General features: G+C 45.6%; 1 protein-coding gene across 5 annotated transcripts; it reads left to right on the top strand.

The window, feature by feature from the left end:
• The first annotated feature begins 171 nt into the window (after positions 1–171).
• On the top strand, positions 172–25,958 carry LOC121549965 (leucine-rich repeat and guanylate kinase domain-containing protein-like). 5 transcript variants are annotated; one of them, XR_006661848.1, is made up of 9 exons: positions 172–443; positions 1,103–1,183; positions 1,320–1,406; positions 2,925–3,031; positions 3,367–3,464; positions 4,661–4,757; positions 11,599–11,821; positions 15,871–15,987; positions 17,155–18,053. XR_006661848.1 is itself a non-coding variant. In XM_041862008.2 (7 exons), exons 1-6 carry the CDS (start codon positions 276–278, stop codon positions 4,747–4,749), a joined length of 630 nt encoding a protein of 209 aa, XP_041717942.1. In that variant the 5' UTR covers positions 172–275; the 3' UTR covers positions 4,750–4,757; positions 9,561–9,590. The 5 variants fall into 5 exon arrangements, 3 of the variants coding, with proteins under 3 accessions (XP_041717942.1, XP_045081629.1, XP_045081630.1); XR_005996886.2 differs by having other exon boundaries at positions 11,599–11,712; XM_041862008.2 differs by lacking the exons at positions 11,599–11,821; positions 15,871–15,987; positions 17,155–18,053 and adding an exon at positions 9,561–9,590.
• Positions 25,959–26,173: the final 215 nt, after the last annotated feature.

Genomic DNA, 26,173 nt, shown 5'->3' on the forward strand with positions numbered 1-26,173 from the left:
CTGGCCTGTCAATCACACACGCCGTCTCAAGGAGAAGTTTTAAACTCCTTACAGATGGGGAAGGGAACACTCTATGGTAACTTTGATAGTGGAGGTGTGGGGTGGGTATGTGCGTGTGACGTGTGACGTGCGTATGTGTCTGTGCGTGTGACTTGGGTGTGTGTACGTGGGTGTGTGTAGGAGGAGGGGGAGTTGTGTGTGAGCTTGTGTACGTTTATTGATATGTGTGTGTGTGTATTTGTCCACACAGGGTACTCATATTCCCAGTGTTTGTCATGTATCACATTCTCTCTATCCAGAGGGGGAATCAGATTGAGAAGATAGAGAATGTGGAGACTCTGAGAACCCTGCAGGTCCTGGATCTGTCTCTGAACCGCATCACAAGTCTGTCAGGCCTGCAGAACCTCCATCTGCTGGGCTCCATCAACCTGGAGAGGGACCTGGTGAGCACAGTTCATTCCTTACTTTAAATTCCTTAATATCCTGCTCTCTTGTCAACCTGGAGAGGAACCTGGTGAGCACAGTTCATTCCTTAATGTCCTGCTCTCTTGTCAACCTGGAGAGGAACCTGGTGAGCACAGTTCATTCCTTAATGTCCTGCTCTCTTGTCAATCTGGAGAGGAACCTGGTGAGCACAGTTCATTCCTTAATGTCCTGCTCTCTTGTCAATCTGGAGAGGAACCTGGTGAGCACAGTTCATTCCTTAATGTCCTGCTCTCTTGTCAATCTGGAGAGGAACCTGGTGAGCACAGTTCATTCCTTAATGTCCTGCTCTCTTGTCAACCTGGAGAGGAACCTGGTAAGCACAGTTCATTCCTTAATGTCCTGCTCTCTTGTCAATCTGGAGAGGAACCTGGTGAGCACAGTTCATTCCTTAATGTCCTGCTCTCTTGTCAATCTGGAGAGGAACCTGGTGAGCACAGTTCATTCCTTAATGTCCTGCTCTCTTGTCAACCTGGAGAGGAACCTGGTGAGCACAGTTCATTCCTTAATGTCCTGCTCTCTTGTCAACCTGGAGAGGAACCTGGTGAGCACAGTTCATTCCTTAATGTCCTGCTCTCTTGTTATCTGATGTTTTTTGTGTATGATATACTGTTCTTAGATCAGTGAAATTAAGGAGGCCACACACATCCATGACCTGTGGCTGCTCCGGGAGCTGAATCTGCAGAGAAACCCAGTCCAGGTAGCTGCACTGCACCTACACCCAGAACACATCACTAAACTAACAAGTTATCTCCCTAATGCTGTCTGCGTGCTCTGTACTGACAATAGACATATCCATGAAAATGCTGCCTCTTTCACTGTCGTTTCAACCCCAGGAGCAGCTGGACTATAGACTGGCAGTGATCTTCCTCCTTCAACACCTAACTGTCCTGGACCAGGAGAAAGTCACAGCAGAGGAGAAGGTAGGTGGATGTATGAGATGCTGATCAGTGATTGAACTTAAGGATACTAGCCAGCCCAGGTCCAAAATCTGCTATGTGATGATGGTAAAGACAACATTTCACCTGCATCTCGGGCTAGCTTGGCAAATGTCCTACTAGATTTCCATCCATGTGTGTAATACTCCTGAGTGGCGCAGTGGTCTAAGGCACTGCATCGCAGTGCTAACTGTGCCACTAGAGATCCTGGTTCGAATCCAGGCTCTGTCGCAGCCGGCCGCGACCGGGAGACTCATGGGCGGCACACAATTGGCCCAGCGTCGTCCAGGGTAGGGGAGGGAATGGCCGGCAGGGATGTAGCTCAGTTGATAGAGCATGGCGTTTGCAACGCCAGGGTTGTGGGTTCGTTTCCCACGGGGGGCCAGTATAAAAATATATATATATGTATTCACTAACTGTAAGTCGCTCTGGATAAGAGCGTCTGCTAAATGACTAAAATGTAAATGTAATACTGTGCCTATAGCAAGTGGAGGAGGGGCATCAATAACTGAGTGGCATGTTTTGCTAATTGGGACAGTGAATGCTAGCCTAGTATGTTGTTTATTAAAAACAATGGGCTAGGCATCTGTTGGGATCTGTAGAGGTTTTAATGATACATACAGTACATCTAGATAGGACTGACTTGAAATAAGATATTTATCGCCAATGTGACATATGAACATCTACCTGCTGTGTTCCCCAGGTGTCGGCTGTGAACAATGTGGCATATGAACATCTTCCCCATGTTCCGCAGGTGTCGACTGTGAACATTGTGACATATGAACGTCACCTCCCCCCGTGTTCCCCAGGTGTCGACTGTGAACATTGTGACATATGAACGTCTCCCCCCCGTGTTCCCCAAGTGTCGGCTGTGAACATTGTGATATACAGTGAGGGAAAAAAGTATTTGATCCCCTGCTGATTTTGTACGTTTGCCCACTGACAAAGACATGATCAGTCTAGAATTTTAATGGTAGGTTTATTTGAACAGTGAGAGACAGAATAACAACAATAAAATCCAGAAAAACGCATGTCAAAAATGTTATACATTGATTTGCATTTTAATGAGGGAAATAAGTATTTGACCCCTCTGCAAAACATGACTTAGTACTTGGTGGCAAAACCCTCTGTTGTTATTCTGTCTCTCACTGTTCAAATAAACCTACCATTAAAATTATAGACTGATCATGTCTTTGTCAGTGGGCAAACATACAAAATCAGCAGGGGATCAAATACTTTTTTCCCTCACTGTATGAACGTCTCCCCCCCCCCGTGTTCCCCAGGTGTCGACTGTGAACATTGTGACATATGAACGTCACCCCCCCTCGTGTTCCCCAGGTGTCGACTGTGAACATTGTGACAAATGAATGTCCCCCCTGTGTTCCCCAAGTGTCGGCTGTGAACATTGTGACACTTGGGGAACGTTGGGTGTCGGCTGTGAACATTGTGTCATATGAACGTCTCCCCCGTCCCCGTCCCCCCGTCTCCCCCCGTGTTCCCCAGGTGTCGGCCTTGAACAAGTACGACCCTCCTCTGGAGGTGGTGGCGGCCAGGGAGCACATGAGCCACATGGTATACCAGCTGATGCAGCCTCAGGTCATCAATGATAGGTAAAAATAGCAGGATCCGTCAACTACCCTGACTGGACTACCCTCCTCATAACATGACTCTCAGCCAATAAGAAGTCGATACGATGAATAATCTAAATAAAGCTTACTTACTAAATTAACTTGTGCTCGCAATCTTTAAAAATGAAGAACCCTAGCTTTTCTGACATTTATGCTCTATTCATACATCATAGAAACTGACCTAGAAAAATCAGATTTTTCTGATTGGCTAGTTGTCCTGAACAATGGTAAAGTACTTCCTAGACTTTTTATCCTTGTGCTCTCCCTCTCTCTAAATGGTACTATATCGTCCATGTGTTGCTGTGTGTGTTTCCCAGCACCCTACCCAGTCTGGACTCTCCCTACCCCATGCTGCTGTTGACTGGGCCCCAGGCTTGTGGGAAGAGAGAGAGTTTAACGACTTCTTCGCCTACGGGTGAGTCCCAAGGGCCAAATGCCACCCTATTTCTTACATAATAGTGCACTACTTTTGGCAAGCTGTGGCCAAACTCTGTGGGCTTGTATGCATCCAGAATGCCACACTATTCCTTATATAGTGCACCACTTTTGGCTAGCTTTGCTTCTAGGGTTTTGTGCTCATTGGAATAGACTTTATCAAAGGATGCAGCTAGCTTAAATATGAGAAGGCCTGGTCACAGGTGAAGGCTAGGGTTAGGGTTATTGTTTAGGATGGTGCTAAATATATTTCTCTAGGATCCCCTCTGGTTCCCCATCCATAGATACATGATACTTCCATACTGTTAAACCAGATGTTTAGTACTTCCAACACATGAGTGATGGCGAGTGATAAAGATACATGCAGTAAATAGAATGGTAGAGAGAGCACGTATACTGGAGCGCTGAAATCAAAAGAACATCTGCCGGACATGGCTTGTCTGTGGCTCTCACCTCACGTCTGGTTTTATTAGAAACCTCTAGACCAGGGCTCTCCAACCCAGTTCCTGGAGAGCTACCCTCCTGTAGGTTTTTGCTCCAACCTCAGTTGTAACTAACCTGATTCAGTTTATCAACCAGCCAATTATTAGAATCAGGTGCACTAGATTAGGGTTGGAGTGAAAACCTTCTGGATGGTAGCTCTCCAAGAACAGGGTAGGAGAGCCCTGCTCTACATACAAACATTCACTCATGCACACACACACACACACACACACACACACACACTTCCCTCTACATCCCAAAACCCACCACCACCAAGCCCCTCTCCTCTCCAGAGCTAACGTTAAAAACAGTTAACATACTTACCCCTCCTAAATGACAAGATCCAGTTGATGTGGACATTGGAGTGCTCCACCTCACCTGTATAGGGGAGTCGGAGTGTGTGCATGAAAGCGAGTGTGTGGCACGTGTCTGTCTATATATCTAGTCTGTTCGTCTTTCTGTCTCGGTGTGTTGCAATACCATTATGATCCTTTGGAGTTTTGATTCGTTTTTAATTTTGGATCATTGTGCGCTTGTTGATATTTACTACATTGATTGATAGGAACAAGGAACATAAGCATTTCGCTGCACCCGCCATAACACCTGCTAAACTGTGTACGCGTACAATAGAATTGAGTTGCTAGCTTGTATTGCTGTATTGTGAATGGATCCATTTGTCTCTTGTTGTCACAGAGTCTGCCATACCACCAGGGGTCCCTACTTTGGGGAAGAGGACGGGAGCGACTATCATTTTGTCACGGAGGAAGACTTTCAGAACATGATTCACATGGTACGTGTTTGAGATTGACTACATTGCAGTGTGATTGCGCAGAATTACTGATCTACAAATCACCTTGCATCCCAAATAACTATCCGTTGTGTGATCAACATTAGTGATTCTGCACCTCACCTTGCTCAAACTGATCCCCTCAAACACACTGATGGTGTGTCAGTCTGGTATTAATTGAAAGTATTTCAATTCGTAAAGATATAATGTTAAGGTAAAACAATCCATGGTTAGCCCTGTCCATGACACCACCACATATTCATCATACTTCAGAATTTAAATAAACAGTATGTTCATCTAGCCAGCAATTTATTTGTGCAAATGTGTGTAGCCTAGACATGACAAGTCTTCTGGTTTGAAGTTTTGTAAGCTCTTCTCTTTTTTAACAATTGTCTTTTAGAGTTATGTCATACTGAGTTATTTGCTACATAAATATATTTCCTTATATCTACAATATTAGACACTTCAAAGCACAAGAGTTATCAAATATTCCCAAAGGAAGAACTCCTAGAAATCCTACACGGGGGGCCTGAGGTACTATAGAGTATGCCTGCCTGCCCGGCCAACTTTCTTTTAACTTGAGGCCCATTCGTTTTTATTTCTAAAGGTGATTATGTAAGTGCCGTGTGACCTTTATAAATAGAGGTCTCTCTCACAGTGATATTTGGAGGGAAACCCTTTGAAGTGGGGATCCTAACCGTGCACACTGTAAAGTCCAGAGGAAGTGTCTCAGGTGAAGTGGGGATCCTAACCGTGCACACTGTAAAGTCCAGAGGAAGTGTCTCAGGTGAAGTGGGGATCCTAACCGTGCACACTGTAAAGTCCAGAGGAAGTGTCTCAGGTGAAGTGGGGATCCTAACCGTGCACACTGTAAAGTCCAGAGGAAGTGTCTCAGGTGAAGTGGGGATCCTAACCGTGCACACTGTAAAGTCCAGAGGAAGTGTCTCAGGTGAAGTGGGGATCCTAACCGTGCACACTGTAAAGTCCAGAGGAAGTGTCTCAGGTGAAGTGGGGATCCTAACCGTGCACACTGTAAAGTCCAGAGGAAGTGTCTCAGGTGAAGTGGGGATCCTAACCGTGCACACTGTAAAGTCCAGAGGAAGTGTCTCAGGTGAAGTGGGGATCCTAACCGTGCACACTGTAAAGTCCAGAGGAAGTGTCTCAGGTGAAGTGGGGATCCTAACCGTGCACACTGTAAAGTCCAGAGGAAGTGTCTCAGGTGAAGTTCTCCAGACTGAAACCCTGATGAAGATGGCTTGCTGTGGAAACCTGGGCAGCTTTTCCTTTTCTTTAGACAGACTCCCTGGATCATTCAGACCACATCAAACCAGTTCAAATGTGGACCCTTCCTCCCTTACCACATACATACAGTGGGGAAAAAAAGTATTTAGTCAGCCACCAATTCTGCAAGTTCTCCCACTTAACAAGATGAGAGAGGCCTGTAATTTTCATCATAGGTACACGTCAACTATGACAGACAAAATGAGAAGAAAAAATCCAGAAAATCATATTGTAGGATTTTTAATGAATTTATTTGCAAATTATGGTGGAAAATAAGTATTTGGTCAATAACAAAATGTTCTCAATACTTTGTTATATACCCTTTGTTGGCAATGACACAGGTCAAACGTTTTCTGTAAGTCTTCACATGGTTTTAACACACTGTTGCTGGTATTTTGGCCCATTCCTCCATGCAGATCTCCTCTAGAGCAGTGATGTTTTGGGGCTGTCACTGGGCAACACGGACTTTCAACTCCCTCCAAAGATTTTCTATGGGGTAGAGATCTGGAGACTGGCTAGGCCACTCCAGGACCTTGAAATGCTTCTTACGAAGCCACTCCTTCGTTGCCCGGGCGGTGTGTTTGGGATCATTGTCATGCTGAAAGACCCAGCCACGTTTCATCTTCAATGCCCTTGCTGATGGAAGGAGGTTTTCACTCAAAATCTCACGATACATGGCCCCATTCATTCTTTCCTTTACACGGATCAGTCGTCCTGGTCCCTTTGCAGAAAAACAGCCCCAAAGCATGATGTTTCCACCCCCATGCTTCACAGTAGGTATGGTGTTCTTTGGATGCAACTCAGCATTCTTTGTCCTCCAAACACGACGAGTTGAGTTTTTACCAAAAAGTTCTATTTTGGTTTCATATGACCATATGACATTCTCCCAATCCTCTTCTGGATCATCCAAATGCACTCTAGCAAACTTCAGACGGGCCTGGACATGTACTGGTTTAAGCAGGGGGACACGTCTGCACTGCAGGATTTGAGTCCCTGGCGGCGTAGTGTGTTACTGATGGTAGGCTTTGTTACTTTGGTCCCAGCTCTCTGCAGGTCATTCACTAGGTCCCCCCATGTGGTTCTGGGATTTTTGCTCACCGTTCTTGTGATCATTTTGACCCCACGGGGTGAGATCTTGCGTGGAGCCCCAGATCGAGGGAGATTATCAGTGGTCTTGTATGTCTTCCATTTCCTAATAATTGCTCCCACAGTTGATTTCTTCAAACCAAGCTGCTTACCTATTGCAGATTCAGTCTTCCCAGCCTGGTGCAGGTCTACAATTTTGTTTCTGGTGTCCTTTGACAGCTCTTTGGTCTTGGCCATAGTGGAGTTTGGAGTGTGACTGTTTGAGGTTGTGGACAGGTGTCTTTATACTGATAACAAGTTCAAACAGGTGCCATTAATACAGGTAACGAGTGGAGGACAGAGGAGCCTCTTAAAGAAGAAGTTACAGGTCTGTGAGAGCCAGAAATCTTGCTTGTTTGTAGGTGACCAAATACTTATTTTCCTCCATAATTTGCAAATAAATTCATAAAAAATCCTACAATGTGATTTTCTGGATAATTTTTCCTCAATTTGTCTGTCATAGTTGACGTGTACCTATGATGAAAATGACAGGCCTCTCTCATCTTTTTAAGTGGGAGAACTTGCACAATTGGTGGCTGACTAAATACTTTTTTCCCCCCCTGTACATGACAGACTCCCTGGATCATTCAGACCACATCAGACCAGTTCTGATGTGGACCCTTCCTCCCTTACCACATACATACATGACATACTCCCTGGATCATTCAGACCACATCAGACCAGTTCCGATGTGGACCCTTCCCCACTTACCACATACAATTCACAGACTCCCTGGATCATTCAGACCACATCAGACCAGTTTTGATGTGGACCCTTCCTCCCTTACCATCTACAGTGGGGAGAACAAGTATTTGATACACTGCCGATTTTGCAGGTTTTCCTACTTACAAAGCATGTAGAGGTCTGTAATTTTTATCATAGGTACACTTCAACTGTGAGAGACGGAATCTAAAACAAAAATCCAGAAAATCACATTGTATGATTTTTAAGTAATTAATTTGCATTTTATTGCATGACATAAGTATTTGATACATCAGAAAAGCAGAACTTAATATTTGGTACAGAAACCTTTGTTTGCAATTACAGAGACCATACGTTTCCTGTAGGTCTTGACCAGGTTTGCACACACTGCAGCAGGGATTTTGGCCCACTCCTCCATACAGACCTTCTCCAGATCCTTCAGGTTTCGGGGCTGTCGCTGGGCAATACGGACTTTCAGCTCTCTCCAAAGATTTTCTATTGGGTTCAGGTCTGGAGACTGGCTAGGCCACTCCAGGACCTTGAGATGCTTCTTACGGAGCCACTCCTTAGTTGCCCTGGCTGTGTGTTTCGGGTCGTTGTCATGCTGGAAGACCCAGCCACGACCCATCTTCAATGCTCTTACTGAGGGAAGGAGGTTGTTGGCCAAGATCTCGCGATACATGGCCCCATCCATCCTCCCCTCAATACGGTGCAGTTGTCCTGTCCCCTTTGCAGAAAAGCATCCCCAAAGAATGATGTTTCCACCTCCACGTTTCACGGTTGGGATGGTGTTCTTGGGGTTGTACTCATCCTTCTTCTTCCTCCAAACACGGCGAGTGGAGTTTAGACCAAAAAGCTCTATTTTTGTCTCATCAGACCACATGACCTTTTCCCATTCCTCTGGATCATCCAGATGGTCATTGGCAAACTTCAGACAGGCCTGGACATGCGCTGGCTTGAGCAGGGGGACCTTGCGTGCGCTGCAGGATTTTAATCCATGACGGCGTAGTGTGTTACTAATGGTTTTCTTTGAGACTGTGGTCCCAGCTCTCTTCAGGTCATTGACCAGGTCCTGCCGTGTAGTTCTGGGCTGATCCCTCACCTTCCTCATGATCATTGATGCCCCACAAGGTGAGATCTTGCATGGAGCCCCAGACCGAGGGTGATTGACCGTCATCTTTAACTTCTTCCATTTTCTAATAATTGCGCCAACAGTTGTTGCCTTCTCACCAAGCTGCTTGCCTATTGTCCTGTAGCCCATCTCAGCCTTGTGCAGGTCTACAATTTTATCCCTGATGTCCTTACACAGCTCTCTGGTCTTGGCCATTGTGGAGAGGTTGGAGTCTGTTTGATTGAGTGTGTGGACAGGTGTCTTTTATACAGGTAAAGAGTTCAAACAGGTGCAGTTAATACAGGTAATGGGTGGAGAACAGGATGGCTTCTTAAAGAAAAACTAACAGGTCTGTGAGAGCCGGAATTCTTACTGGTTGGTAGGTGATCAAATACTTATGTCATGCAATAAAATGCAAATTAATTACTTAAAAATCATACAATGTGATTTTCTGGATTTTTGTTTTAGATTCCGTCTCTCACGGTTGAAGTGTACCTATGATAAAAATTACAGACCTCTACATGCTTTGTAAGTAGGAAAACCTGCAAAATCGGCAGTGTATCAAATACTTGTTCTCCCCACTGTAGATGGATGGGGCCATGTATCGCGAGATCTTGGCCAACAACCTCCTTCCCTCAGTAAGAGCATTGAAGATGGGTCGTGGCTGGGTCTTCCAGCATGACAACGACCCGAAACACACAGCCAGGGCAACTAAGGAGTGGCTCCGTAAGAAGCATCTCAAGGTCCTGGAGTGGCCTAGCCAGTCTCCAGACCTGAACCCAATAGAAAATCTTTGGAGAGAGCTGAAAGTCCGTATTGCCCAGCGACAGCCCCGAAACCTGAAGGATCTGGAGAAGGTCTGTATGGAGGAGTGGGCCAAAATCCCTGCTGCAGTGTGTGCAAACCTGGTCAAGACCTACAGGAAACGTATGATCTCTGTAATTGCAAACAAAGGTTTCTGTACCAAATATTAAGTTCTGCTTTTCTGATGTATCAAATACTTATGTCATGCAATAAAATGCAAATTAATTACTTAAAATCATACAATGTGATTTTCTGGATTTTTGTTTTAGATTCCGTCTCTCACGGTTGAAGTGTACCTATGATAAAAATTACAGACCTCTACATGCTTTGTAAGTAGGGAAAACCTGCAAAATCGGCAGTGTATCAAATACTTGTTCTCCCCACTGTAGATGGATGGGGCCATGTATCGCGAGATCTTGGCCAACAACCTCCTTCCCTCAGTAAGAGCATTGAAGATGGGTCGTGGCTGGGTCTTCCAGCATGACAACGACCCCGAAACACACAGCCAGGGCAACTAAGGAGTGGCTCCGTAAGAAGCATCTCAAGGTCCTGGAGTGGCCTAGCCAGTCTCCAGACCTGAACCCAATAGAAAATCTTTGGAGAGAGCTGAAAGTCCGTATTGCCCAGCGACAGCCCCGAAACCTGAAGGATCTGGAGAAGGTCTGTATGGAGGAGTGGGCCAAAATCCCTGCTGCAGTGTGTGCAAACCTGGTCAAGACCTACAGGAAACGTATGATCTCTGTAATTGCAAACAAAGGTTTCTGTACCAAATATTAAGTTCTGCTTTTCTGATGTATCAAATACTTATGTCATGCAATAAAATGCAAATTAATTACTTAAAAATCATACAATGTGATTTTCTGGATTTTTGTTTTAGATTCCGTCTCTCACAGTTGAAGTGTACCTATGATAAAAATTACAGACCTCTACATGCTTTGTAAGTAGGAAAACCTGCAAAATCGGCAGTGTATCAAATACTTGTTCTCCCCACTGTACATACATCACAGACTCGTATTCCCTACCACACACACACACACACACAGCTCCATCCTGAAAATGTGCCTCAATCAGCAGTCCTTGTGCTTGTTGTATTGTTCCACTCAATAGAGTAACGATAAGGGTGCTTTGTAATTTGGGCCTGATGGTTTCCAACCCTCTAAAAATAGGGGGTGAAGTTAAACCAACTGTAGCACGACAAGGGTCAAGTTCCTGAGGGAGTCTCTCAATAGGCTATCAGTAGGGCACAACTTTTAGCAAAACATCAACTAGAAATGTGATATATATAGAATGTGGACATGAGAGCCTTACCAATTCTATATGTTCAATTTCTATCTGAATATTGGGAAACAGTATAGCCTACCTTGAGAGTAGGTTACAGTCCTCAGAGCTGTCCGTTGGGTCGTAAAGCGTGATGGATCATAACGCTGAGCATACCGGCCCCAGGTGCAAGTAGACGAGGGGTCAAAGGGCGCGGCTGTGTGAACTACAGGGTAGCAGGGGAAGTGATGGTACCTCTGACTGCAGGGTCAGGAGTTCACCTCACAGGTGGGGACATTATAGCTGCGGTTGTTACTCTTCTCTGGACATAGCAGTGGTTGTGTAGGACCCTGTAGGTCAATCAACGACCATGTCCATTTTGGAATATGAATTTGACTCATAACTTTAAGTAAATGTTGCACCCCACGATAGTTGACTGTCCCAACTTACAGCTTTCTGTTAACTTTTGTTCTCTCTCTTTCTGTCTGTCCCCCCCCCCTCTCTGTCTCCCTCTCTCCGTCTGTCTGTCTCTCTCTCTCTCTCTCCTTCTCCCTCTTCTCTCAGGGTAAATTCATCCAGACGATGCAGTATGCGGGCCACTGGTATGGTCTGTCTCGTGAGGCCATAGAAGACGTGGCCAGGGAGGGCCTGGCCTGCTGTGTGCACCTGGAGCTGGAGGTGGGTGTCAACACACACACATTCACATAGCCCAGCAGTATGAAATTGGACACATACGCCCTGATCAACAGAGAACGCCCAGACTTCTTCGACAATGTCATCCCCTGTGGTACGTAGCTGATGATGATGATGCAGACCAGTATATAGAATATAGATATGTTTGGACACACCTACTCATTCAAGGGTTTTTCTTTATTTTTGCTATTTTTTACATTGTAGGATAATAGTGAAGACATCAAAACTATGAAATAACACATATGGAATCATGTAGTAACCGAAAAAGTGTTAAACAAATCAAAACATATTTTATATTTGAGATTCTTCAAATAGCCACCCTTTGCCTTGATGACAGCTTTGCACACTCTTAACAATGTCTACACTGTATTTCTGATCAATTTGATGTTATTTTAATAGACAGAAAAATTGATTTTCTTTTGAAAACAAACATTTGAACGGTAGTGTAAATATAATAGTACTTCAAAGGGAATCTGTCTTCCACTTTGTACCTGGATAACACAGAAACACCCACATTGTCTATCATAGTTTTAATGGTTTCTGTGATGGTTTTCGCTCCATGAACCAACTTTCAAAGTTGACCTGTGCCCTACCAGATAAAGAAACAAAACATGCCTGGCCACAACCAAAGGTGCGATCCTGTAGAAACTAGCTACAACTCACCATGTGGGTTCTGACCCACTATGAAGGAAACTTTACTGTAGATTAACTAACACACTGTAGTCTTCAATCTAATTAAAGTAACTGTCCAGTGAAAATGTAACTTTCAAAAGTTCATGTTCTGTTATCTCTTACCCAAATAATGTTGTTGTCGTATCCTTTATTCGTATGTGTCCAAAGCATAAATTGGAGAAAAAAACACTTTAAAAACCCCACCTCAAACATATATAGCGCAAACAGACCGTTTAAAAAAATGCTTGCTATTTCCTCATAGAACATGATGTCATGTTGGCTCATTGGCTGAGCTGGCCAATCAATCACATTTTTATTTGTCACATGCGCCGAATACAGCAGAAATGCTTACTTACAAGCCCTTAACCAACAATGCAGTTTTATGAAAAATAAGAGTTAAGAAAATATTTACTAAATAAACTAACGTTTAAAAAAATCAAGAGCAACAATAAAATAACAATAACGAGGCTATATACAGGGGGTACCGGTACCGAGTCAATGTGCGGGGGTACAGGTTAGTCGAGGTAATTTAGGTAATATGTACATGTAGGTAGGGGTAAAGTGACTATGCAGTCTACTCGCATGAATATTTTTAATGACCGGTATACGCCCACACCATTCCAACACAGGAAAGCTGCTTTTTAACATACTTCATTACCATTTGTTGGAAGGAAAAGTATTTCACTCATATTGTAATTCATTATAGGTCATATTTCATAGAAATCTGGAAACAATGCACAGTTACTTTAGGAGATGCATTTAAAGCACATTAAGTGTCCAGCGAGGGAAATTTACTTGCAGCTAGCGACTGGAACTAGCTGCAAAAAACACTCAAATTGGACAGTTTTATCTCTATCTCTACATTCAAAGACTCAATCATGGACACTCTTACTGACAGTTGTGGCTGCTTCGCGTGATGTATTGTTGTCTCTACCTTCTTTCCATTTGTGCTGTTGTCTGTGCCCAACAATGTTTGTACCATGTTTGTGCTGCAACCATGTTGTTCTGCTGCCATGTTGTGTTGCTACCATGTTGTTGTCATGTTGTGTTGCTACCATGCTGTGTTGTCTTAGGTCTCTCTTTATGTAGTGTTGTGGTGTCTCGCTTGTCATGTGTTTTGTCCTACATTATAATTTTTTCCCCAGCCCCCGTCCCCGCAGGAGGCCTTTTGCCTCTTGGTAGGCCGTCATTGTAAATAAGAATGTGTTCTTAACTGACTTGCCTAGTTAAATAAAGGTTAAATAAAAAATACATGAAATAAAAACGTGCGTACATGTTTATCATATCCCTGTGAAGGATCTCAGACATGCTGAGAGGTTGCTAATGAACTGAAGCACGAGTTTATCACATTTTCATATTTAATTTATTCTGTGCGATCTGTTTATAAGCAACTCATTAAAGTGGAACTGACAGCATTTTAACAACATGAAATCTTATTAAAATCTGATCATATACACCCCCAGGAAGAATATGACTCTTTTTTTTCTTTTTTTTTGACAAGCCAGCACTTAGATATGGTCATTTTAGTATAGTAAGGTATTTGTGAAAATTCTAGAGCAATATAGAGTGGGAAAGCTGCGTGCGTTTGGACAATTTGAATAGACACTGCAGTAAATAAAACCTAATAAAAACATCTGTCTTGTCCAGGACTGGAGTCTGCAGACAGGTGTGCCATAGCTAATCAGAGCTACATGCAAATATGCAAATAAGCCATTTGCCACATGGGCCTGCCATCATTCACTTTGAACTGGACTGTGTTTACAGGCAATAGCAACAGCACAACTTTAGATAATTAGAAGGCATTCGCCAAAAAATACACCTGAATGGATTTCTGCAAATATGTAAATACCACGGGAGTCCTCTTACATTTGGATACATCATGGTGTTATTGATCAAACAACCATGAAAGGGTATGCTATCTCTCCCTCAGTTATGCACATCAACAACTAATGTTTTAGCCAGATAAGCTAAAATCTAACGAGGAAACATTAGATAAACCCTCTCAAACCTTTTCAGCTAGTTGGCCGTGAAAATTGCACTGAGAAAAGTTGGGATTAGTAGCCTGCTCGTCCTTCTGCAGCTTGCCTGCCAATGCATGCTTGTCCCAACCCACGTTTTGACAACTGAATGGGAACTTCCCTGCCTGCCCTCCCATTTGTTTGATGCTAAAATACATTTGATTGACAACTAAGGGTACGGTCATAAATTGCCTCCAGTGTGTCAGAGTGAGCTCTGGGTCGTTCCTAAATTCAGAGTGCACACTGCAGTCTTAACACAGGAAGCTCTGGCCGAGGAGTAGTGTTGAACCAAACGTTCCTCAGAACAGCAGTCAAGCACCCAAGCTAACTGGCTAAAGTTTGTTAGCTACTTCCAGACACAAATGATAGAACACCTCACTGGTTAGGAGCTGGTTAGGCTGTTTACGTTATCTAGAGCGTTAGTGACTAACTGTGCTGCTGGCAACAATGTAATTACTTTTTTTTGCCGACACTGGTCATATTCAGTGGGTGTTGCGCTTTCACAAATTCTTCAGGTATTCTGCGCTCTGGCACACTCAGACGACTGCTCTGAAATCGCAGTAGATAGCCAGAGTGAATTTCTGAACGCAAGAGATATGCTGACTGGATAATGGTCATTCAAGTTCAGCATAGCTAGATAGATAGCTAGCTAGCAAAGCAATTAACATTAACATTTCTTGCTAGCTAACCAAATGACACCTGCATCTCTAGCTGTTGCCACCGAAAAATGAAATGAGGGGGGAAAAGTAGGTCACTCACCCACTCTTTCAATGACATGACATCCTCCCAGCAGCTATCTAGCTAACGTTAGGCTCCGTGTTTTTAGCTTGATAAATAAATAGTTACATAAATAGATACGCTAGCCTATTAGCCACGTTATGACTGACTTGTGATCAGTTTGATTGTATTGAAATTCCCAGCCTTAGTTACATTCGTCCGTTTTTGTCCAAAATATTGAGTCATTGAAACTAAAACAGTGCCTCCCGAATGGGTGGAGGCAGCAAACAATGTACCAGGCCAGCTGTGATTTACATCCTGATAGCAATATTTTTTGGACTACCAAGAAATGTATTGGTGAATTTATTTTAATCATGTATTGAACTTCATCCATCTATTCTGCAAACAATGTCTTACTGTACGTCATGGAATTTTGAGTCAAATATAACCTATTTTTAAAACTTCTTATAAAGTTGGTTTTGTAGCATAAACTGTGAACGCTTTCAGTTCCACTTTAAATTACAGTCATCATTCTGATCTACTATAGTGTACATCTTTTACATTTAATCTGTTCCATTATTGTATTTGTCATACTACCGTGAGTGTGTGTGGACACGACAGGGATGTGAAGAAAGATAAGCAGACTTGCTGTACTAATGTATGAAGATTATTTTAATACTGTGTGTGCATGCGTGTGTGCATGTGTGTGTATGCATGGGTGTGTGTGTGTGTTCAGATGAACTAGTGGAGGCCTACAGGACCTTGAGGCAGGTGGTGAAGGAGTATCTGGGAGTGGAGGAGCAGAGAGGAGAGGACCAGAGCACCACAGACACCCTAGACAACACCTCTACAGGTGTGTGTGTGTGTGTGTGTGTGTGTGTGTGTGTGTGTGTGTGTGTGCATTACAGCACATAGACACTACATTTCCAAAAGTATATGGACACCTGCTCGTCGAACATCTCATTCCAAAATCATGGGCATTAAATATGGCGTTGGTCCCCCCTTTGCTGCTATAACAGCCTCCAATCTTCTGGGAAGGCTTTCCACTAGAAGGGGACTTGCTTCCATTCAGCCACAAGAGCATTAGTGAGGTCAGGCACTGATGTTGGGCGATTAGGCCTTGCTCCAGTTCATCCCAAAGGGTTGAAGTCTGGGCTCTGTGCAGGCCAGTCAAGTTCTTCCACACCGATCTCAACAAACCATTTCTGTATGGTCCTCGCTTTGTGCACAGGGGCATTGTCATGCTGAAACAGGAAAGGTCCTTCCCCAAACGCTGTAGCGTTATGATTTCCCTTTACTGGAACTAAGGGGCCTAGCCTGAACCAAGAAAAACAGCCCCAGACCATTAATCCGCCACCAAACTTTACAGTTGGCACTATGCATTGGGACAGGTAGCGTTCTCCTGTCATCCGCCAAACCCAGATTTGTCCGTCTGACTGCCAGATGGTGAAGCGTGATTCATCACCCCAGAGAACGCGTTTCCACTGGCGGCAAGCTTTACACCACTCCAGCCGAAGCTTGGCATTGCGTATGGTGAACTTAGGCTTGTGGAAGCAGTTCTTGTGCTGACATTGCTTCCAGAGGCAGTTTGGAACTTGGTAGTGATTGTTGCAACCGAGGACAGACTATTTTTACTCTGCGGTCCCGTTCTGTGAGCTTGTGTGGCCTACCACTTCGCGGCTGAGCCGTTGTTGCTCCTAGATGTTTCCACTTCACAATAACAGCACTTACAGTTGACCGAGGCAGCTCTAGCAGGGCAGACATTTGATGAACTGACTTGTTGGAAAGATGGCATCCTATGACAGTGCCACGATGAAAGTCACTGAGCTCTTCAGTAAGGCCATTCTACAGCCAATGTGTGTCTATGGAGATTGCATGGCTGTGTGCTCGATTTTATACACCTGTCAGCAACGGGTGTGGCTGAAATAGCCAAATCCACTAATTTGAAGGGGTGTCCATATACTTTTGTGTGTATATATAGTGTATGTGCTGCCAAGTATGTCATTAATGTCTGTGACAGAGTTGAAGAGGGACTCCTTAGTGGACGAGGCGCCCCCAGCCCCCTCCACCAGGCCAGAGACAGCCTTTAAGTCCCACTCCGCTCCATACATGGACCCCTCGGACCACAACTGTAGGAACTACTACAGCAAGGTCCAGACCCAGCTTACCCCACAGAAGACCTCGGCAGTGATTCACAACACACACACACGTCAGTAGTCACCAACCCTGCTCCTGGACAACTATGGTATTCAGGCTTTTGTTTCAGCCCAGCACTAATTTGTCTGATTCAACCAATCAAGGTCTTGGTGAGCAGTTGATTAGTTGGATCTGACTGATCCAGCCCTGAGGAACCAGGTGTGTACACTCTCTGGCCAAACAGTGACATTGATTAATCAACGTAGTGCCAGGAAGAAAGAGAAAACAGCTGGACTGTAGACATGGAGGACAGGAGTCAGGCACCTAGGGTCACAAAGGCAGGGTGTATTACCGGTAGTTTGGCAACACTAGGTGAACCCCCGAGACTGCCTTGTGCTATTGATCACAATGATCTAGATCAGGGTTATTCAACTCTTACCCTACGAGGTCCAGAGCCTGCTGGTTTTCTGTTCTACCTGATAATTAATTGCACACACCTGGTGTCCCAGGTCTAAATCAGTCCCTGATTAGAGAGGAACAATGAAAAACTGCAGTGGAACTGTCTTCGAGGTCCAGAGTTGAGTTTGAGGGATCTAGATCAATCATCATTATTCATCCACGCCAGTATCATGTTTGAATACTTTATCTCTCTCTCTGGGCCGTAGGAGCTGGCCTCCATCCACAGACACAGCATCATGTTTAAATACTTTATCTCTCTCTCTGGGCCGTAGGAGCTGGCCTCCATCCACAGACACAGCATCATGTTTAAATACTTTATCTCTCTCTCTGGGCCGTAGGAGCTGGCCTCCATCCACAGACGGCAGCAGCTGGTCAGAGAGGCTCTGATGGGGAAGAGTCCCAGAGCCTACACCCAGCTCTTCAAGAGGTACACTATACCCTACCACTCAAGCTTGATTGGAGTGTACACTTCAAATCAACAGCCTCCCCTGTTGTCCTGATTGGCCACATTTGACCCTGATGTTGAAGTGGCAGGTTACAAGGTCATGTGGTAGAATGGTGTTGTATTGTATGCCAACAGCAGAGGGAGCTAGAGAGGTCAAGGTGAAAAGTGTGTGTGTTTGCGTGTGTGTGTTCGTGCCTGCATGCGTGTGTGTGTGGCCTCTCAGTTAGGACCCTAGGTTCTTCAAAGACTGATCCAGTAAGTCATTGTACAACTCTGTTCACCAAATACCAGTGCTGTAGATTTAGCCAGTCAGCCATCTCCTCTCATGTTCCGACCCAGAGCTATTCTCTCTCTGGTGGACCTGCTCTCCAATGGACTGGACCTGAACTCATATGGCTTGGTAATCAGCTCTAACCACCCACAAGGCTGTGTGTGTTTTTGTGTTTGTGTGTGTGTGTGTGGTGTAGTAAAGTTCACCCACGCTGCCATTCATACTCTAGCTGACAGGAGATATACTGTATGTCAAGTTCTGCATAATGTCTCATCATGTTTTACTGAGACTGTGTTTTCAGATGCATATTGGGTAGGATGGTCACCTTCAGAACAATACCAACTGTGTGTGTTTTATATTTCATGTGTGAGAAACGCATACAAACATCTCTTGAGATTAAAGGTAGTTAGCGATGCACTGTGTAAACAGCAATATCAGGCCGACTTCTGCAACGACTAAGAGTATGAATCACAAGGCTCCATAGCTATCAGGTTGCGTGAAGCGCACCTGTGCACATGCACAGATATTTTCTCTGAGTGCTACGTCTTGCATCGCGCTCAGCTGCAATATCCTGCTGCTCCTGGCAACCTCATCGCTGAGACTCAGTTTAAAGTGCTAGATTTCATATCAGATGTTGTTTAGGTAGAACAAAGCTCTGCATGTCACCAATGTGTTGCAGCTGCAGTCTCTTATCAAGCTAGTGACGCTATCATATTATGACATGTTATGTTATGTAAGTCGCTCTGGATAAGAGCATCTGCTAAATGATGTAAATGTTATGTGTAGGATTTATGTGTGTGTGTCTCCCAGGTGTGTTCACACAGCTCCATCATCATTGGCCTCTCAGATGCAAGGGGACCCCGCCCTCTCATCCCCCATGATGCCTAGAGCCAGCCATGCCGGACAACACAACCACTCAGAGAATAACAGGTCTATACCCAACACACACACACCCTATTATAGACTGAACTTTTATAGTCTCAACTATATCCGCTACTGTTGTTTTTATACAGTAAAGTCCCCTAGGAGACTGTCTAGCATCACCATTAACACAGCTTATGACTTACACCGTGAAATATGCATTTATATGTATACAGCATGTCTGAGAGCTGAAGGTCTTTTATTAACATTGAACCAACAGGGAGTGTAGATTTAAGGGAGGAAGTCCCTCACATGAGCAAATTACTGCCACTAAGCGATATTATTACTTATTTTCTTGTGACATGTGTTGTTATGCTTCTGATTTAGTTGTAATAGCTGTGCCATTCCAGCAACTCTATTTTACTGAATAACTTCTTTAATAGATCTTTCTAAAATCGTCCTTTGTTGGCTTTGGATTTAAAATATAGGCGTGGGAGGTGTTTTAGAATGTTCTTGGTTAGTCAGTTATTCAGAGCAACCAATCCATTAAAAACTACGATGTTCAAGAGAATGATGTCTGAACTATCCCAAGGCATAGTCCATGGAATGACATACCTAATGACATACCTATGACCTCAATTAAATGGCACAAATTTAGCCCAGTTTTCATGACTATAAAAGATCCCAAAGTCTGCATGCTTATGCCAATTTGCCTTCAACACAGAATGTCTGATACCACCTGTATGGGATATGTTTTACATGTCTCTCTCTATGTGACATATTTGACGGAAGTGTGTCTTATCGCTGATGGCACTTTCCATCACTTTCCCTCCTCTTCAAGTGTCTGGTTTCACAATATAATATGTTCCTGACAGCCCTATGAGAAGGAGGGGTTGTGTCAGTATTAGACTGGGACAGAGCCAACCTGCCAATGAGACTTTAATACTGTGTGTCAGGTTTCTACCAGTCTGTCTACTGTAACAGTAATGTACATATACACACTTGGCAGCTCCATTGCTTTCTCAATTTCATTCGTTATTTCTCTGTCTCCCTCCCTCTCTCTCTCGCTGTCTGTCACTCTCTTCCTATCTGTCTCTCTCTCTCACTTTCTCTCCTTTATTGTATTCCTTGTAATCCCCCTGGTTTCCTCTCTCACCACATCCTTTATTTTTCTCCTCCATCTTGTCCTCTCTTGTATTCTCCTTTTCTGTCTGTCTGTTTGTCTCTCTCTGTCTTCCCCTGTCTCTCTCTCTCTGTCTTCCCCTCTCTCTCTCTTTCTGTCTCCCCCTCTCGCTCTCTCTGTCTTCCCCTGTCTCTCTCTCTCTGTCTTCCCCTGTCTCTCTCTCTCTGTCTTCCCCTGTCTCTCTCTCTGTCTTCCCCTCTCTCTCTGTCTTTCCCTGTCTCTCTCTCTGTCTTCCCCTGTTTCTCTCTCTCTCTGTCTTCCCCTGTCTCTCTCTCTCTCTCTCTCTCTCTCTCTCTGTCTTCCCCTGTCTCTCTCTCTCTGTCTTCCCCTGTCTCTCTCTCTCTGTCTTCCCCTGTCTCTCTCTCTCTGTCTTCCCCTGTCTCTCTCTCTCTGTCTTCCCCTGTCTCTCTCTCTCTGTCTTCCCCTGTCTCTCTCTCTGTCTTCCCATGTATCTCTCTCTGTCTTCCCATGTATATCTCTCTCTCTGTCTTCCCCCTCTCTCTCTCTCTCTCTCTCTCTCTGTCTTTCCCTGTCTCTCTCTCTGTCTTCCCCTGTTTCTCTCTCTCTGTCTTCCCCTGTCTCTCTGTCTTCCCACGTCTCTCTGTCTTCTCCTGTCTCTCTCTCTGTCTTCCCCTGTCTCTCTCTCTGTCTTCCCATGTATCTCTCTCTTTGTCTTCCCCTCTCTCTCTGTCTTTCCCTGTCTCTCTCTCTGTCTTCCCCTGTTTCTCTCTCTCTGTCTTCCCCTGTCTCTCTGTCTTCCCACGTCTCTCTGTCTTCTCCTGTCTCTCTCTCTGTCTTCCCCTGTCTCTCTCTCTGTCTTCCCATGTCTCTCTGTCTTCCCCTGTCTCTCTCTCTCTGTCTTTCCCTGTCTCTCTCTCTCTCTGTCTTCCCCTGTCTCTCTCTCTGTCTTCCCATGTATCTCTCTCTGTCTTCCCATGTATCTCTCTCTCTCTCTCTGTCTTCCCCCCTCTCTCTCTCTCTCTCTGTCTTTCCCTGTCTCTCTCTCTGTCTTCCCCTGTTTCTCTCTCTCTGTCTTCCCCTGTCTCTCTCTCTGTCTTCCCCTGTCTCTCTCTCTCTCTCTGTCTTCCCCTGTCTCTCTCTCTCTCTCTGTCTTCCCCACGTCTCTCTGTCTTCTCCTGTCTCTCTCTCTCTGTCTTCCCCTGTCTCTCTCTCTGTCTTCCCCTCTCTCTCTGTCTTCCCCTGTCTCTATCTCTGTCTTCCCCTGTCTCTCTCTCTCTGTCTTCCCCTGTCTCTCTCCTGTCTCTCTCTCTCTGTCTTCCCTGTCTCTCTCTCTCTCTCTCTCTCTCTCTCTCTCTCTCTCTCTCTCTCTCTCTCTCTCTCTCTCTCTCTCTCTCTGTGTCTTCCATGTATCTCTCTCTCTCTGTCTTCCCCCTCTCTGTCTCTGTCTTCCCCTCTCTGTCTCTGTCTTCCACTGTCTCTCTCTGTCTTCCCCTGTCTCTCTCTCTCTCTTTCTTCACATCTCTGTCTCTGTCTTCACCTGTCTCTCTCTCTGTCTTCCCCTGTCTCTCTCTCTCTCTGTCTTCCCCTGTCTCTCTCTCTCTCTGTCTTCCCCGGTCTCTCTCTCTCTGTCTTCCCCAGTATCTCTCTCTCTGTCTTCCCCTGTCTCTCTCTCTCTGTCTTCCCCTGTCTCTCTCTCTCTCTTACTTCACATATCTGTCTCTGTCTTCCCCTGTCTCTTTCTCTGTCTTCCCCTGTCTCTCTCTCTGTCTTCCCCCCCTCTCTCTGTCTTCCCCTCTCTCTCTCTGTCTTCCCCTGTCTCTCTCTCTCTCTTTCTTCACATCTCTGTCTCTGTCTTCCCCTGTCTCTCTCTGTCTTCCCCTGTCTCTCTCTCTGTCTCTCTCTCTCTGTCTTCCCCTGTCTCTCTCCTGTCTCTCTCTCTCTGTCTTCCCCTGTCTCTCTCTCTCTCTCTCTCTCTCTCTCTCTCTCTCTCTCTCTCTCTCTGTCTTCCATGTATCTCTCTCTCTGTGTCTTCCCCCTCTCTGTCTATGTCTTCCCCTCTCTGTCTCTGTCTTCCACTGTCTCTCTCTGTCTTCCCCTGTCTCTCTCTCTCTCTTTCTTCACATCTCTGTCTCTGTCTTCCCCTGTCTCTCTCTCTGTCTTCCCCTGTCTCTCTCTCTCTGTCTTCCCCTGTCTCTCTCTCTCTGTCTTCCCCTGTCTCTCTCTCTCTGTCTTCCCCTGTCTCTCTCTCTGTCTTCCCCTGTCTCTCTCTCTCTTTCTTCACATCTCTGTCTCTGTCTTCCCCTGTCTCTCTCTCTGTCTTCCCCTGTCTCTCTCTCTCTCTCTGTCTTCCCCTCTCTGTCTCTGTCTTTCCGAGTCTCTCTCTCTGTCTTCCCCTGTCTCTCTCTCTCTGTCTTCCCCTGTCTCTCTCTCTGTCTTCCCCTGTCTCTCTCTCTGTCTTCCCCTGTCTCTCTCTCTGTCTTCCCCTGTCTCTCTCTGTCTTCCACTGTCTCTCTCTCTCTGTCTTCCCCTGTCTCTCTCTCTCTCTCTCTGTCTTCCATGTATCTCTCTGTCTTCCCCCTCTCTGTCTCTGTCTTCCCCTCTCTGTCTCTGTCTTCCCCTGTCTCTCTCTGTCTTCCCCTGTCTCTCTCTCTCTCTTTCTTCACATCTCTGTCTTCCCCTGTCTCTCTCTCTGTCTTCCCCTGTCTCTCTCTCTCTGTCTTCCCCTGTCTCGCTCTCTCTGTCTCCCCTGTCTCTCTCTCTCTCTGTCTTCCCCTGTCTCTCTCTCTGTCTTCCCATGTATCTCTCTCTGTCTTCCCATGTATCTCTCTCTCTCTCTGTCTTCCCCCCCTCTCTCTCTCTCTCTGTCTTCCCCTGTCTCTCTCTCTGTCTTCCCCTGTCTCTCTCTCTCTCTCTCTCTGTCTTCCCCTGTCTCTCTCTCTGTCTCTCCTGTCTCTCTCTCTGTCTTCCCCTGTTTCTCTCTCTGTCTTCCATGTATCTCTCTCTCTCTTTCTTCACATCTCTGTCTCTGTCTTCCCCTGTCTCTCTCTCTCTGTCTTCCCCTGTCTCTCTCTCTGTCTTCCCCTGTCTCTCTCTTTCTGTCTCCCCTGTCTCTCTCTCTGTCTTCCCATGTATCTCTCTCTCTGTCTTCCCATGTATCTCTCTCTCTCTGTCTTCCCATGTATCTCTCTCTGTCTCTGTCTTCCCCCTCTCTCTGTCTTCCCCGGTCTCTCGCTCTCTGTCTTCCCCTGTCTCTCTCTCTCTGTCTTCCCCTGTCTCTCTGTCTTCCCCTGTCTCTGTCTCTCCTGTCTCTCTTTCTCTGTCTTCCCCTGTCTCTCTCTCTGTCTCTCCTGTCTCTCTCTCTCTGTCTTCCCCTGTCTCTCCCTCTCTGTCTTCCCATGTCTCTCTCTCTCTCTCTCTGTCTTCCCCTGTCTCTCTCTCTCTGTCTTCCCCTGTCTCTCTCTCTCTGTCTTCCCCTGTCTCTCTGTCTTCCCCTGTCTCTCTCTCTCTCTGTCTTCCCCCCCTCTCTCTCTCTCTCTCTCTCTCTCTCTCTCTCTCTCTGTCTTCCCCTGTCTCTCTCTCTCGATGTCTTCCCCTGTCTCTCTCTCTCTGTCTTCCCCTGTCTCTCTCTCTCTGTCTCTCCTGTCTCTCTCTCTCTGTCTTCCCATGTATCTCTCTCTCTCTCTGTCTTCCCCTGTCTCTCTTTCTCTGTCTCTCCTGTCTCTCTCTCTGTCTTCCCCTGTCTCTCTCTCTGTCTTCCCATGTATCTCTCTCTCTGTCTTCCCCTGTCTCTCGCTCTCTGTCTTCCCCTGTCTCTCGCTCTCTGTCTTCCCCTGTCTCTCTCTCTCTGTCTTCCCCTGTCTCTCGCTCTCTGTCTTCCCCTGTCTCTCGCTCTCTGTCTTCCCCTGTCTCTCGCTCTCTGTCTTCCCCTGTCTCTCGCTCTCTGTCTTCCCCTGTCTCTCTCTCTCTGTCTTCCCCTGTCTCTCTCTCTCTGTCTTCCCCTGTCTCTCTCTCTCTGTCTTCCCCTGTCTCTCTGTCTTCCCCTGTCTCTCTCTCTCTCTGTCTTCCCCTGTCTCTCTCTCTCTCTCTGTCTTCCCCTGTCTCTCTCTCTCTCTCTGTCTTCCCCTGTCTCTCTCTCTCTCTCTGTCTTCACTTGTCTCTCTCTCTCTGTCTTCACTTGTCTCTCTCTCTCTGTCTTCCCCTGTCTCTCTCTCTCTGTCTTCCCCTGATTCTCTCTCTCCCCTGGTATCAGCTCTGATGACTCCCGTGCTAGTTCTGGCCTGTCCATTCCCAGCTCAGCAGGGGCCTTCTTGGAGACAGCGGGGCCAGTGGGGTGTTCAGACCTGGGCTTGGACACCACCGTGGAGCCCCTGGATGTCTCCTTTCTGGGACACAACCTGGACATGCTCAAAGGTGACTAACCCTCGCTCCATCACCTCTCATTTTTTGACCAATGACTGGCTCCCTGTCTCTGTATCTCTCTCTGTCTCTGCCTTTCTTCATGTCTCTCTCTCTAGCAGGTGGACATTATGTGATGACGCTTATTGGGACTGGTGCTGATACATTCCTCTACCTCACAGAACTGTGTTGGCTAGTCATACATTTTCCATACTTTCTAGTGTGATTATCTTGTTCTAGATCAAATGTATGATAATCTATGTCTCCTCCCTAGATATACTGGTTATGGATCCTCTTTATTTATGAAAAGCACACATCTTTCAGAGTATTAGTAACTCATTGGTTGTGTACTTGTTTCTCCCCCAGATCAAGTAGAATCGGGCCACACTCCTGACGCCCCTCGCCCCGGCTCCGAGCTTCTCTCTCCGGGCACCACCGTCACCACAGCACGCCCAGGCTCCAACGCCAAACCCATCCTACCACCTATCCCGTCCGGACGCAAGACCCCCTGCCCCGGACCCAGCCCTAGCCCCAGACCCTGAGACAAGAGGGAGAGGAGGAGAGGTACAGCAGAGAGGGAGGGGAGGAGTGAAGAGGTACAGGAGAGAGGGAGGGACAAGTAGATGCTCTAAGAGTTGAAAGGTCACACATGTTCACCTGACTTTTCTGAATAAAGACGTACCTGTGTGTTAGCTGGCAGAGTCTAGATGGGGTTATTCATTCACTAATAATATAGTCACAGGATGTAAGGACATTACACCAAATATAATTATTCTCTGCTTTCAACCTGACTCAAACCGAAACATACATTATAATACATTTAGTCAATGGCATGTGCCAAACTCTTGACTTCTCAGTCTTGGCACATGCTATTGACTACATCATCTATTGTTGTTGCTATAACCTGTACTGCAATGCAGAAAGATATCCTGGACAGTCACTCATAAATAAAGATGATTACAGTATAATAAGAGAGATAATTGGAGCCGAAGGGTGAGTTATCTGTGTGCTCTGTTGTAGGGCAGGGCTGGGGTATCTACTGTATAAGGTACCTTAAGGTTCCCACTGTACTAGAGAGCTGATTCACCTAACCTAACCTAGCCATGCTTAGATGCAGTCAATGCTGGGTGTTTCCACACACACACACACACACACACCAAAGGGGTCTTTCCTTCATATTATCTCTTAGCCCTTTATCTAGGATCACCACATGCAGAGTAGTGATATAACAATATCATTTCCTTGATATAGTATCATTTCCCCTGATGCAGGGATGATTATGACTGACTGTGTAATAATCTCATCAAATTTAATATGCTGCTGTTATC

The sequence above is a fragment of the Coregonus clupeaformis genome, chromosome 2 (assembly GCF_020615455.1).
Source record: "Coregonus clupeaformis isolate EN_2021a chromosome 2, ASM2061545v1, whole genome shotgun sequence".
Lineage (NCBI taxonomy): Eukaryota > Metazoa > Chordata > Actinopteri > Salmoniformes > Salmonidae > Coregonus > Coregonus clupeaformis.